This window comes from Manihot esculenta, chromosome 13 (assembly GCF_001659605.2).
Source record: "Manihot esculenta cultivar AM560-2 chromosome 13, M.esculenta_v8, whole genome shotgun sequence".
In the NCBI taxonomy this organism is placed as follows: domain Eukaryota; kingdom Viridiplantae; phylum Streptophyta; class Magnoliopsida; order Malpighiales; family Euphorbiaceae; genus Manihot; species Manihot esculenta.
Genome location: NC_035173.2, coordinates 5,183,749 through 5,199,360, shown reverse-complemented (window position 1 = coordinate 5,199,360; position 15,612 = coordinate 5,183,749). Strand labels below are relative to the sequence as shown.

The 15,612-nt window shown below is 28.3% G+C and overlaps 1 protein-coding gene across 1 annotated transcript; it reads left to right on the top strand.

The window, feature by feature from the left end:
• The first annotated feature begins 128 nt into the window (after window positions 1-128).
• Window positions 129-2,170, top strand: LOC110629924 (protein LATE FLOWERING). The gene is made up of 2 exons (XM_021777138.2): window positions 129-978; window positions 1,165-2,170. The coding sequence occupies exon 2, from the start codon at window positions 1,191-1,193 to the stop codon at window positions 1,767-1,769; it is 579 nt and encodes a 192-aa protein (XP_021632830.1). The 5' UTR covers window positions 129-978; window positions 1,165-1,190; the 3' UTR covers window positions 1,770-2,170.
• Window positions 2,171-15,612: the final 13,442 nt, after the last annotated feature.

Below are 15,612 nucleotides of genomic sequence, written 5' to 3'. Positions count from 1 at the left end.
TTTTAAAGGCCTCTCTTTCTATTATTCTGGCATTGATCTGTTTTGAGTGGAAATAAAACAACAGAAAGCTTCGTCTCCGTGGCGTTGTTATGGGAGGTGGTTGTCGAGAATTTGAAAGTTCATTTAATTTGGCCAATGAATGTCTGCATCTTAGGTATAAGTGTCTCCTGGTTCAAGATTGGGATGGCTTAAATGAGACATTAATGGGAGGTGGTAATGGCTGCCACATGGAGTGGAAACAATGCATTGGGTTCTCTTAGCTGGGGGCGTGACAACGAGGCTTCAGGGCATGCGAGGAATGGATGGAAATTGGAAATTGGAAAGTGACAAAATTGCATGGTATTGGCGGTGGGAAATGGAGGATCAGTGGATGTTAGTCCCATAACTATTTATAGAAAAGCAGAGGAATGCAGCAGAAGAGCCAAACACATTTGCATGCATTAGATAGAGAGAGAATGCCTAAAAAAAAAAATCCAACCACTATCTGAGTCTCCGACCAAGTCAGAAACTCCAATCGTTCCATATTGGCCATTGGAGATCACAGACCTGATCGTTCCAAGCCTAGCTACTCTGACAATCTGACTTTCCCTTATTCAATTCTCACTCTTTTTTTTTCTCTCCCCAAAATTAATTTGGCATATTCATGTTGGTCTTTTCAAATTTTACAAGCACTGCACCTTCTTAGTGAATGCTCTATGTTGGAGAGCGTAGCAAAGCACGATAGTTCCACGGAGAAGAACTGCAGCAATTGGGACCTGCTTAATCGACTAATAAATCATATTGATTAAGCTCTTTATGACACGAAGCTGCATCTATCAAAGAAACAGAGAATTAAAACTTATGCAAGAGAAACCCATTTGCCCATGAAACTGACATTTTGTCAGAGAGAAAGAGCAAGTGATTCCATTTTCCAATCCAGGCATTTCTCTCTTTCAATATCTCTCTTTCCGCTGAGAATGCAGAACTTCTGCAGCTAAAGTATCCCCACTCCTCCCTCTCTCTCTTCTCTCTCTCTCTCTCTCTCATCTCTGTTCCCACGCCCATACAGCACCTTTTGTAAAGCACTCTATATAATAGTTTCCACTTACACGTAGAAGGTCTTCCCAATTTTAAGTTTTAGTGAACTTAGCTCCTGAAATCTCTTTTCTTCTCTTCTTTTATCAGATCAAACTTAGCTCTTTGTCACAGGCATGGAAATTGAAGTAAAGATTTCTCAAACCAACGTAGAAGAAGACAGTAGCAGGGCAAGAGTGTTTCCTTGTTTATTTTGTTCAAGAAAGTTTTACAGTTCTCAAGCCTTAGGAGGCCACCAGAATGCTCACAAGAAGGAGAGAAGCGCAGCAAGGAAGGTAAAAAAGGTATCTGAATATGCTCCACAACCACCACTGCCACTGCCTGTGGTTTTTGCTCCAACTCATCATCATTTGGGCCTATTACATCCTTCAATCTACATAACTGCCCGTGCAGCCACCCTGCAGTGTTATCCTACCCACCAGTTCACTGATGGTTTTGGATCCAATGGCGCACCCAGGTTCGACGATGGACTATTTTATGGTGGGCATTATTGTTCAAGCCATATCAGCAGGTATCATAAATGTGAAGAAGGAGAGCAAAGTTTCTTGAATTCGCAAAGAAGCATGAGGTTTGATAGCTTACATGGAGGTGCTGAGTCCAGCCAATACCCAGCATTAATCGTGAATAACGCTCGTCGCTACGTGGGAAGTAACGGTAATAAAGATCAAAGTCTTGATTTATCTCTGCATTTATGAAGAAGAGTGGTGATAAGAAAATGTCCATTTTTTACTTTGTTTTCAACTTGGAGTTTCTGTTACTTCTTGTTCTTCTTCTCCTCCTCGTTTTGCATGTCCTCATAATGAAATAAAATATTAATAATTTTTAGTTTTTGACAAACGGCCAAAAGAAAATGTTATTCTTGGTTGGCTAATTATCTCATATATTGTAAAGGATGTTCCCTTGTGAATGAAAGCTTAAGTCCACTCTCTTTATATGTATTGGCCATGTATATGTCCATCCGGATGCGTATAAGGATTTTTCAAATCCTAAGTCTTAGCTGTGTTAAAACTCTCGTTGTTTTAGGTGTGAGAAAACCCACTCTTCAAACTAGCCTGCAGCCTTGCACCCTGTCTCTCCATAATTTTCATTTCCCCCTTGTAAGTTAAAATTAAATAATAAAAAATATATTATTTAACTGCAAGTTATTTTTCCCAACAATGGAGTCTAAACAAAAAATTTTAAGTGAATAAGAATTGAATTATTTTGCTCTAAATAAAAAAATATTAAGTAAAATTTTTTATAAAATTCTTAATTTTAAATATAAAATTATTGTCTTGAGTATATAATGCTTATACCGTAAAGTTCATCCTCCCCTCTTGTTGTTGTTAATGTAAATAAATAATTTTATATGAATCAACTATCAAGTGCCAAATAAATCACTAAAAAAATTAACTTATCTTTTGAAATTGTTGTAATTTTGATAGGTATGTAAAGATGGTTAGTAATATAAGTATTTAAATATAATTTTATAAAAATAATTATTTATTTTTAATGTTAATTTAATTAAATTTTGAGTGAAAATAAAATTTTATAAAAATATATTATTATTTTAAAAAAAATTATAATATATTTATAATTGTCACATTTCAATTGCGATGACTCAATTAGAGTGAATCATATTGTGCTTTGCTTTGAGAAAAATAAAAATATTTATTTTTTTAAATATTATTATTTATTAGATTTAATTCATGTTGATAAAAAAAAATTTATTTTTTTATTGTATTCAATTTGATCGAATTCAATAAAGATGCACTCGTTTGGATAAATCAATTAAAAAAATTATAAAGTAAAATAATTATACTATTTAAAATAAAAATAATTTTATTTTGTGTGTACCCAACATAATGGCAAGGGAACCGATCTTAATCCAACGGCCAGTGCCCAGGAGAGACTTCACTCAAGTTCATGCAACTGTGGGCTTAGGCAATTCTCAGGTGGAATGGTCTGACGATCGGCCCTGCTTTGTGCAGCCTCAGGGCATTGCTTGTTCTAGATCAAGCAAGCCTTTTTCCCTCGACAAGGTCCCATTGCCATTGGCTCCGGTGGAGTGGAGAGAGAGTCACTGCACCCATTTCCAATAAACCAAAATCCAAGCCAAGGCAATAGATCAGCACAAAAAATTTAAGTGTTAAAAAATTGAAGAAAAATAATTTACTTATTCAATTTTTCATAATTAAAATATAATTAATTTATTTTTAACTTAAATTTTTACTACATACTGTTGCTATATAAAGTAGTACTTTTTTTTAAATATTTTCGAATTCAAGTCTTTATTTAGGATTTGTTGTTTGAATAAATAGAAAAATAATTCAATAATATCGGTTTAAAATATTATATATAAATATATTTATTTTTTTAATAAATAAAAAATAAGTTAAAATTATAATATTTAAAAAAAATATTTTTTATTAAAATATATAATTATATATAATAAAAAAATAATTATTTATATCTATTACAGATAAAAAAAACTCCACGTATATCAACAATTATAAAGGGTCCGATTTTAGCAAACTCAATATACAGAAGAGAAGAGGTCACGGGAAAAAGAAGAAAATAAGAAAGAGAAACAGAAACAGAAACAGAAACAGAAACAGAAACAGAAGAAGAGACGAGGGAGAAAGAAGAAGAATCGACAGTCGATTCTGCGTGTAGATTTCTTCGTTCTGGTTCTTTGTTTTGTTTTTCCTTTATTTTTTATTTTCTTGCCTTCAAGCAGGGGCTGCTCCCTTCATGTGGCTGTCTCTCGCCACTTGACAGATGGTGATAGCTTTTTTTTTGTTTGTTTTTTCTTATTCTGGTGTGTTTGTATCTGTTTTGTACCGGTTCTTGTAGTCTTTCTGTGAGGGACGGTGTCTCGGCCCGGTGAGAGGGCGGTGACTCCGCTTTGGCATTCAAGGACGGTGTCTCACGACTCGAGATCGCACCGCCACGTCCGGTGATTCACTTTCTCAATGGGCCGATGATCGGCTGAGTTTTGCGGCGTCTCCCTCTTGTGTGTGCATTGAATTTTCTTCGAGTCGCCTCTGTTCTGATTTTTCTTGAGAGCTTTGCTGCTTTGATACGGCACATGCATGCTTGTTGTTCCTCTGTATTATCATTGTGTGATGGTTCGTTCTGATTTTAGTAATTTGATGCTCGACGGTTACGACAATGGAATGGTGCTCTGCAGTGTATGCGAAAGGGTTTTTAGATGCTTTAGGTTGTGTTTGTGGGTTACGGACCCTAGGTTGCAAGTATGAGTTTTCAAATTTTTGGTGGGTTGAGTTCTAAATTGGATTTGTGGGTAATTTGTTTATCTTGAATTTATCTCTTGAATTGTTTCTTTTATCTCTAAGCCCTCTTATATCTTGTACTTAGCCTACATGGCCATGTTAAATACAATATGTTTGCATTGTTCAAAAAAAAAAAAAAAAACAATAATAGAGTGTGACCAAATTAAAGAAATTCTTTGATTTCTTTAGTTTTTTGCACATAGAGATAATGACTATATTTTTGTCTTATATATTATATGTAAATCGAATATAAACTCCAACTCATTTAAAAGTAAATTTAATAAATATTAAATTAAATTTTTATATCGAATAACTAAAAATATATAATAAATATAAATATTTAATAGTTATTAAGCTAGATTTTTGTCATATGACCGATAATTAATTTTTTTATTTTTTACATGTATAAATTTTTAATTAATAAAATGTGATTAAATATAGAATTTATAATAATTAAAATTTATGTATTATTTATTTAATGGCGAAGTGTATATGCATAATTATTTTCAAAATCCTAAAGCCATCAGTCATGTGAAAATAATTAATTCAAGGAATCTTAATTAACATTTATTATCACCCACATGTCATGCACTTATAAAAGAGTTACAATTGCCACTTGCATTATTTGTTATTATTAGAGTTTGTGAAGAGGGCAGGCAGCCAATTAATTATTAGATATTAAAATAAATAATAATTGAGAATATTTTTACCTTTTCCTATATTAATTCGATGTAAATAAAATTTAGTTTTAAACATATTTAAAATATTATTTAGTATATATTTTAATTAATTTTTATCCTATAATATTTAATTTAAAGTATAAATATAATAAAAAATTAAATAAATAATTCCATCAAAATAAACGTAAGCTATTACTACAAATTAGAGTTCAATTTAATAAGTTATATAATAAATGATTAAATAAATAATTTCATTAAAATAAATTATGAGCGATTATTATAAATTAGTCACATATTAAGAATTTAATAAGTAGGTATACCGTAACATAGGTGTAACATTCGATTTTTCATTAAGATTAGCTTTTTTTTGAAATAAATCGATTATTTATAAAAATTACCGTATTAATCGATACCAATAAAATTTTTAAAAAATACAATACTTAACCCTATATTTTTAGAATATAAAAATTAATAATCGGCAAAGATTAAAATACATATTTTTACACAAGTACGATTGAGTTCTAAACAATATCTTATATTCATCTTTTATTCAATTTATTAATTTAAGTGTCGGAATGACAGTTATAAACATGAACTATTCTTTCTCTTGTAGAATAACTACTCGCAATATAATTTATTTTCTAATGATAAATTGATTTAATATTTTATAATTAAAGTTATTAAAAAATATAAATGAATAAAAATTAATAATAATATATAAATTATTTATCACAATAATGTATAATACACATATTATAATATTAGTACATATAAACATATATAATTATGTTTATAGTAAATAATATATTTAAAAATTTATAAAAAATATGTGTACAAATTAATATTTAATTTATTTTTTTACAATACGATTTTAGTTTAATTCTTGGTAAAAAATTAAAACCCTAAAATAACTTCAATTCAATATAATTCTTAATATATTTGTATGGTTTTTCGGTTGAATTGAGACTTCGAAAAATGTGCATAACCTTAATCAAATTAATCATAAATTGAAAAAATTATTCAATGCATGTTAATCATGATTATAACAAGACTCACACACATTATATCCATGAATATAATGTGTGTTAGAAAATTTCTTCAAAATTTGAGTCTAAATTGGTCTTAAAAATATTAAGTAGGCAAATTTTCTGACTAAAATTAATGATTATTCTTCACATATATATTAATATACTATCTAATTATTATTTAAATTTGGCAAATGACTTTAAAAAAGAGAGATAAAGGAATATTTTTTTAAAATTTTCTGAAATTAAGTTTAATTTTTTTAAAAAAATAAAAAGATAATTTCCTTAAAAATACTTAATTTTCTTTTTAATAAAAAAATATTTCCTATTAATTATTTCATTATTATCCTTAACCATACTTAATTTTCTGTTCTCACTAAAAAATATTTTCTATTAACTATATTTCTTGAATATTGCTTAGACATTAAGAAAAATTTTTTTAAAAAATATTTTTCAAATACATAAGCTCTACTTTGTAGATTTAAAATATATAAAAATGCTTGACCCTATGCATTCTAATTAAGATTTTTAAAAAATTATGTTTTATTAATATCTATAATATTAAAAAATAGTTCAATTTAAATAATGTTGAACATAAATAATTCAATGCATTAAAAATATAAAATTTATTAGTTTAAAATTAATTAAATAATTTAAGTTAATATGTAATAAAAAAATAATATTATCTTACGTCAAGACTTATTTAAGTCTTAATAAAAATATATAAACTTAATTGATAAAAAATTAAATTGAATTTACTTGAGTATTAAGAAACATACAAGATCTAATTAGATTTATATTTATTTTATTAATAAAATAATTAATTTAAAATAAAATTATTTGCTATTAAGAAAATGGAGTAATTTACAAATTTTACTAAATCTAAGAAACCATAACGAAAACTATCTAAATTATATTGATGCTTTACTATCCGTGTGGTTGAAAATCATGACCTGAATGGCCCACGATGTGTCGTTTTGCCCACGTGTTCCACTTAATATGTTTCCTTCTTAATTATTATCCTAATATTGAATAAATTAATGATTGTGCAGTTTATTAATTATCTAGTTTTAATGACTTAACACATTTTCTACATCAAATAAATTAATATATTTTAAATATTTATTTTTTAATTAATTATATATCTAAAATATTAATTTTATTATTATATCTATCTTATCGTATGATATATGAGAAAAAATTTTTAGGTTGGATTATTAAACCTTAAATATATTGATGTGATTAAAAATAAAATAAAATTGTAATTGATTAATTTATAAAAGAAAAATATAAAGTGATTGGTACATATAAATAACTATTCTACGGTTAAAGCCGTAATATATTATGATGAGTGAGTAATGAATTATTTAAATTAAAAATAATTATATAAAAATATATTTTTTAATTTAGGTATATATAGAGTTAATTATAAAATTTTTTAAAAATTTAATTAATACTAATTAATAAATAGGGGATATCATGATTATAAGTGTAATGAGAATTTGATAAATTATACCTATTAATAATAATTTTTTGTTAAGTTTCGACCTATTTAAAATAGAATGAATTTTGGTAATACACCGATTGTTACGGGGTTTTGATTTTTTTTATGAATGAGACTTCTATAATAGCATGTTAATTTATTAAATTCTTATATTACAGTATATGATATTTTATGGTGATAGCATATAATTTTTTTTAAGTGATTATTATATAAATTATATATATATATATATATAAACCATCCTGCCAAAACAAATAAGAAGATTGCATTTTTCTTTTTTAACATGAAAAGCACACATTTATTACCAAATAAATGTGTAGACTTATTTTTGTCAAACAAAGACAGTTTTATTTCGAAGTCACTGTCTTCATTATCCTTGTTAAAAGGGTTTATCTTTTGATAGAGAATGGACAGAGTGGAACCAACTGTGGTCTCCTTGTCAAAAAGTTGGAATAAAATATTTAAAAAATTTTATTTGAATCTTTTCTATATTTATAATATTTTATGTAAATCTATTATTATTTTACACGAAATCTGTTTTTTTTATTATTAGAAAAAAAAAAAAAAAAAACAATGTCGCTGTCTCTTTTTTTGGCTAGCTGGCTTACCTATAAGCTTTTGTTTGTGTTCTTTCCACCTTTTATCTCTATTACCAAACACGTCGTGATCTTATTCCCAATTCTTGCCGAGACAACATTTATCAATTAGAAGTGGAAATTGGAAAGGAAACCACCACTTGCTTTGTGATATTGTTTTTGGGAAAGCCATAGTATAAAAAATTTATTAATTAATTTTTAAATTTTAATTATTAAATATCATAAAAAAATCTAAAATATTTTTTAATATAAATAAATTAATTAATAGTCTTTCTTGCTAAACTGATAAATCAGTTAATAAATTTTTGGGAAATTTTATTTTTAGTCCCTGAGGTTTAACGTAATTAACACTTCTGTCCCTCTATTTTGGCAACCTAACACTTACGTCCCTCACTTTCTCTTCCGTCCAAATTCGTAGTCCTTCCGTTCATTTAAACCGTTTGGTCAAAGAGTCAAAGGTGAGATGTGATAATTTTTTCCAAAAATACCCTTCTTTCAATGTGAAATTCTAGAAGAAGAAGAAGAAGAAGAAGAAGAAGAAAGAAGAAGAAGAAGAAGAAGAAGAAGAAGAAAGAAGAAGAAGAAGAAGAAGAAGTTGCAGAAAGGGTAGGAAAAAGAAGAAGAAGAAGAAGAAGAAGAAGAAGAAGAAGAAGAAGAAGAAGAAGAAGAAGAAGCTGTTGCAGAAAGAGTAGGAAGAAGAAGAAGAAGAAGAAGAAGAAGAAGAAGTTGCAGAAAGGGGAAGAAGAAGAAGAAGAAGAAGAAGAAGAAGAGTGTAATACCCGGCTAGACTCCGGTATCGGAATTCCTACCGTCCGGTGGAATCTCGGATGTCGGAGACCTCTAGAAGGGTAGAACCATGTTTTCACAAATATTTTCATGTTTTAATGATTTTTTAAGAAGAATGAATTTGAGTTTTTAAATGAAAAAGACCATGGAACCTTTACCAGGTTCGGCCGCCGAAAGTCATGTTCGGCCACCGAACGTGGATAGGTTATGGGAGCACTTTTGGCCTGCGAAAGTTTTGTTTGAAAGGAAGCAAGTTCGGCCGCCGAACCTCATGTTCGACCGCCGAACATGCATGAGATGTGGGGGCACGTTCGGCCCCCGAACGTGAACTGGCCAGCCCCTATATAAGAGCTCCATGGCCGAAAAGGGCGAGTTTTCTCCCCATTTTCGACCACGGTGAGTTCTTGCTCCTCCATGATTCGTTTTTTATGATTTTCCTTCAATCCTTCATGTTTTAACAAGGTTTATGTCATTTTGAAGAGATTTGAACAAGTTTTGAGCTTGGAGACCAAGGAAGTTAAATCTCTCCCAACTCCGAGTTTAGGTCGTCTCTCCCTCGATCTTCAAGAGGTAAGGGCCGATCTTGAATCCTTTTCATGTTTTAAACTGGTTTTAGTAAGATCTATGGGGTAGAATGCATGTTTAGCTCATAGTTAGGTTTTTGAGTTAATGTTATGTTTTGAGCAATGTATGTTGGATTTGTGTTGTTGTTGTGTGTTGTAGTTGGGGTTTTAGGTAGTTTGAAACCCCTAGGAGCCAATGTATGTATATTTGCATGATTTGATGAGTTATATGCATGTTGGAATGGAAGGGAGAAGATTTTGTGCAAAGGGAGCCAAGTTTCTGCCCTTTGGCAGAAACCAGGTTCGGCAGCCGAAGGAACTTTCGGCCGCCGAACATGGCTTGGGAGGCAGGCCTTTCGGTTGCCGAAGTTGCCCCCGAAAAGAGACTTTCGTCTCTGTCTGGGACTTTCGGCCGCCGAAGGTGCCGCCGAACCTGCCCTGTCCAGCCTTCCTTTGCATGTTTTTGCATGATTGTTTTGAGGTGTTTTAGGGGGTTTTTGGGGGATGTTTTTAGAGTTATGTTCTAGTTGTTTGGTCCCTCATTTGAGTCCACCTGTGTAGGTTCGGACCCGAGGAACCGAGGACCCCAGCAGTGAGTCCAGCTGCTTCTGAGTCAGTAGAGCTTCGGCCAAGAGGTGAGTAGAATAAACCTTTATGTTTTTAAAGAAAATGAATTATACAGTTGAGCATGTTCATACATCATGAATGCCATGTGATGAATTAGGTTGTTTGCATTAGAAATCATGAATATGTTGCATTGCATTTATGATGTTGATGTGGATTGGTTATTGAATGATCCTTTAGTCCTCCTATGGTATGATGATGCTACGGCATGATATGGTATGGAAATCTAGGTTGTACCCATTCTACGTCCCTGGCACTATGTAAGAGAAAGTTCAGGTTGTACCCATTCTACGTCTCTGGCACATTGGTATGTTATGATATGTTATGTTAAGAGAAAGACAGGTTGTACCCATTCTACGTCCCGACACTTTGGAATGTAGAGGACTATTGGTGACAATACCATCCGAGATGTGAATTGTTGTGATGTGTTGCATTACATGACGGCATGAGATTTCAAATGTTGTTTTCTAGTATTCTGCTCATTGGGCTCTTGTAGCTCACCCCTTTTCCCTAATCCCCCAGGATTGCAGGTACGGGCTAGACAGAGAAGTCAAGAAGAGTAAAGTCTTATGTTTGTAATAGATAGATAGTGGACATGATAAATTGTATATTTATGTAAAGTTAAACGGTTATGTTATGTATAATGGTATTGAGGTTTAAAAGTGTGCTTGACCATGGTTTATTGTAATCCCTTGGTAATACATGATCTTAATGTCTATTGATGTTTATGTTTAACCAACTCAACTTATGATGTATTGCCCATTGGGGCATTGATGAGATCCCACTGAGGGATCAAGTTTATGATTAAGATTATGTTTAGTGCATGCACAGGTTGAGTTTGGTGTATGAGGAACGAATGAAAGAAAAGTTTTTAATTTTTATGTATGATTGTTGATCATGTATGGGATTTAACAGGTTTACAGGTTGCATGTCAGGTTTGCTATGGGTCCCGGCGGCCTTAAGCCGATCTGGATCCTAGCGCCGGTAGCGGTCCGATTTTCGGGTCGTTACAAAGAGGGTTAATTTTGTCAATTCATGTGTCCCAAACAGCTATTTTGGACGGAAGGACTACGAAGTTGGACAGAAAAGAAAGTGAAGGACTTAAGTGTTGGGTCGCCAAAATAGAGGGACAGAAGTGTTAATTACGTTAAACCTCAGGGACTACAAAGTAATTTTTCCTAAATTTTTTTATAATATAAAAATTAAATATATAAGTTTTTTTCCTTAAGGTTATCATAAGCTAAGTGATTTAAAAATTAAATTTGACAACCTAGCCATAAATGTTTTACCAATTACCACCCATTTATTACTTGTTAACTAAAATTATAGACTCCTTCTAGTTTTTTTTTTTCAATTATCTGTCATTTAAAATCAATTATATACATATGATGAATCTAATCAATGTTTTAAAAATACTCCACTTATTAAAAAGCAAGTGAGAAAAGAAATATTTAATAAAAAATTAGAATTATAAAAAGTTATTTTTTAAAAATTTTTTTAGCATAATTAATAGATTAATCTCTATATTTTTAAAATCAAACACTTAAATTCTTCTCTAATCGGTCTATTCAAATAAAAAATTATTTTATTCCTAATTTTATTAGTTAATGGATCAAAGAGAAAATAGACATTTTAAATATTTAAAATACCTTCGTTAATACTTAAATTCTTGACAATATGAGTGAAATATTTTTCTATTGTATAAATTATATTTTAGTCATTAAATTTTAGTTATTAATATTTTTATTTTTAAAATTAAATATTTAAATCTCTATATTTAGTACATATTTAAAATTATGTATCCATTATAGATATTAATTTAAAACTAATAGGTGGTAAAACTTTTAAAAATATAATATTTTTAAAAAAATTCTTTAGTAAAAATCTATAATATATTTAAAAGATCTTCATACTTCTTAAAAATAATCGATTTTTTAAAAATTTTAAAATTATTAAATATTAAAATATTTTAATAAATAAAAATTAAAGTATAAAAAGTATTAAAATTTAATTGAATATGATAATATAAATAAAAGTTATTAGAGCTTAATTGTTCTAAAAAAATGAAAATATTTAAATTTTAATAAATATTAAAAAATAGATGAAATCTTGACAGCTCAATATTTTTAATTTAAAAAGTGAACAATAAGATATTTTTCATGCTTTTAATTATAAAAAATAATTAAAAAAATTAAAATATATTATAAAATGAGTTAAGTATTAAATTTAAAAATAAAAAATTAATTTATTAATTATATTTTTTAAAATAAAATTTATTAATTATATTAAAATTTAAAAATTAAAGTATAATTTATTTTTTAAAAGAATAAAAATATTTTTATATTTTTAATAATAAAAATAAATAAAAAAAATTTTTACGAACTGATTATATAAGAATTTAATTATTTAATTTTAAAATATAAAAATTAATTTATTAATTATATTAAAATTTAAAAATTAAAATATAATTTATGTTAAAAAAAATGCAGAAAGAGTCTTCGTTTATCGATTTTTAGGGTTATGAAGTGGCGATCTTTCCAATTGCATCCAGTTCTCTTGTATTGAAATATCTAATTAATCATGATATTTGTTTTAGAACTTCAATTAATTGTAGTGATTAATTTTAGTCAGCTAAAAAAATTCCTTGATTTTGCCCGTTGATTTATACCATACGACATTGTCTGCCGTCATATGTTTTGCCGTTTTGGATTTGAATGATTTTCTACGGATCCGTGCAGCAGACAAGTAGCATGTGCCTCACCTTCTCTTCTCATATGATAATTTGCATCGTGAAGGCACTGCACTATGATTTCAGTATATTAATTAATTAAAAAATTATAAAAACTAAATAGCTCTTTTTACTAAATTATTCTTCAAATTATAAATTTTAATTTTTAAAATTATATTAAATAAATTATTTTATAGGATAAATAAATAATAAAATTTAAAAAATTTTATGAATCAACTTGGAATATAAGGTCAAATTACGTGGCAGAGGTGCAACGTTGATGGGTCTCAATAATATCACATGAGTTTTATGGATTTGGTAGGGAACAATGAGTTAGGCCAATAAATTAATTTAGTTTCATTTTGTTAGCTAGGCAGACACATACAGCAAAAACATTAAAACTCTTTTAATTTACATACTCTATCAGAGCCTGGACCTCGTGAGTACGGTGTGCTGAGCGAGGACGCTCAGGCCTTATGGGGAAGGAACCCATGAGGTGGATTAAAAGTATCTCACATCGGAAAGAAGTAAGGAGGGGGAAGCCTTGTAAGGGCAAGCTCCAGGAGACCCGAGTGGACGCGTTTTGGGAAGACAGAATAGTAAATCCCTTGACTCATAAACAAACCCGTGAGGAGAAGGACGCTGGGCGTGAACCCAAAGCGGACAATATTCACTGGTGTATCAATTTTCAATACAAAATCATTTATAAAATGTGTTTTTATATATAATAAAAAATAAATGATGGAGCATTCAATATAGAGGCGATATTTATATAAAAAAAAATCTAAATTAATCATTGAATTATTTATCCACTATTTATTAATTAATTTCTAAGCTATATAAATTTTGAAGTGTCTATTAAAATTAAATTGATACTATTTTTATTATAAAATATGTGCGGAGTAGAAGACGGTGCGAAAATTATAATTTACTTCGCTCCAAAGACTTGTAAAATTCTGTGTTAATTACAGTACATGTTTATATATTATATGTTGGTGTATACATTTTTGTACGGTAAATTTAATTCATATGATAAATTCAAGAAGTAAATTATTGATTGTTTAATGTTAAAATTTTATAATTATTTTATCATTTTCTTATAATATTTTTTTTTCATTTATGATTTACTTCGAAATATATTTTATAATTTGAGTTATTATTATTATTTGTGAGATTTACTATTTAATTTTTGAGTACTGTTGTTACTAATAAATCAGTTTTTATACTTTAAAAATTTATTAAAATGTTTTTATTTTTTCACCGTCAATAAAATAGTTTTTCGTCATTTTTTCTATTAAAAATAGATGAGCGAAAAATGAAAAAAATTTTAAAACTCAATTTTATTCTTAAATAAAATCCCTTAGTTCTGAATATTGCCATTATTAACAAATAAATTTATACATTTTTAGAAATATATTAAAATGTTTTTATTTTTTTTTCAGATGTATTAAAACATTTTTATGTTTTCTCAAATTTATTAAAATTTACTTATCATTTCTCTCCATTAACGAAATAGTTTATTCTTTTTAAAAAAAAAAAAAAAAAGAAGGAGAAGATGAAGATGAAGATAAAAAAAAGAAAAAATAATTAAAAAAAAGATAAAGAAAAAGGAGGAGAAGAAGATGATGATAATAAATATAAAGAATCGCTTTCTTCTCTTCCTTAAATAAGAAAAAAAAAATAAAAAAAAATAAAAAAAGAAGAAAAAGAATCGAAAAAGAAGGAGAAAGAGGATAAGAAGAGAAAGAGTAATTTGGTATTTTGTTATATTTTTAATAACAGCAATAGACGGAATGATTATTTCATTGACCGAGAGAAAAAATAAAAATATTTTACTAAATTTCTAAAAATATAAAAATTGATTTATTAATAATAATAATACTTTAAAATTATAAATTTCTCGTATTTTATTATTATTATTATTATTTATTTCCAGAGAGTGTATGTGTATGAGGAGGAGGTTTACCGTAAATTGCTAAACTGCTCTACTAAAAATTGGAGCAACACATGTAGGAAGAAAGAAATGGAGTTTGAAAATGACACCATCATGGGAAAATATCAAAATTACTACCAATGACTTCAAGACAACTTTTAGGATGTTTTTTGACGATTAAAAAAAAAGTTAAACGAAACATCACCACGATAAAACAGTTTTTTTTTTTCTGAAAAAAAAAAGATGCACTATATGAGATTAATAATATAAAGGAAGTAATTCTTTTTTATGAGGTAAGGAAATTCTATTATTATTATTATTATTTGAGATTTAATTTTTATTAAATTAAGTAATTTAAATTTGTGTCAAGTAGACTCATTAGAAGAGCTCAACACTTATTCTCAAATTCTTAAATTTTAAAAAGTAATTTTTTTTGACGAGGTAAGGAAATTTTATTATTATTATTATTATTATTTGAGATTTAATTTTTATTAAATTAAGTAATTTAAATTTGTGTGACGTAGACTCATTAGAAGAGCTAAACACTTATTTTCAAATTTTAAAAATAGCTCATACTAAATATTTAAATTAGAGACTGTTTAATTAAGAATAAATTTATTTTATTCGTATCGCTTTCTAAGATCTATTATTATTATAATAGAAGAACATAGGGCTTACAATATGTAAAGGAGTGAAATGCCAGCTTTTTGGTAGAACACAACATGGGCTACAAAGCAAATTAGAAGACAATGTAGCTTTTCCATCAATTTAATATATGTAGAGGAACACATCAAGCAAGCTAGTCTTTGTGGGTCTAACCAAAA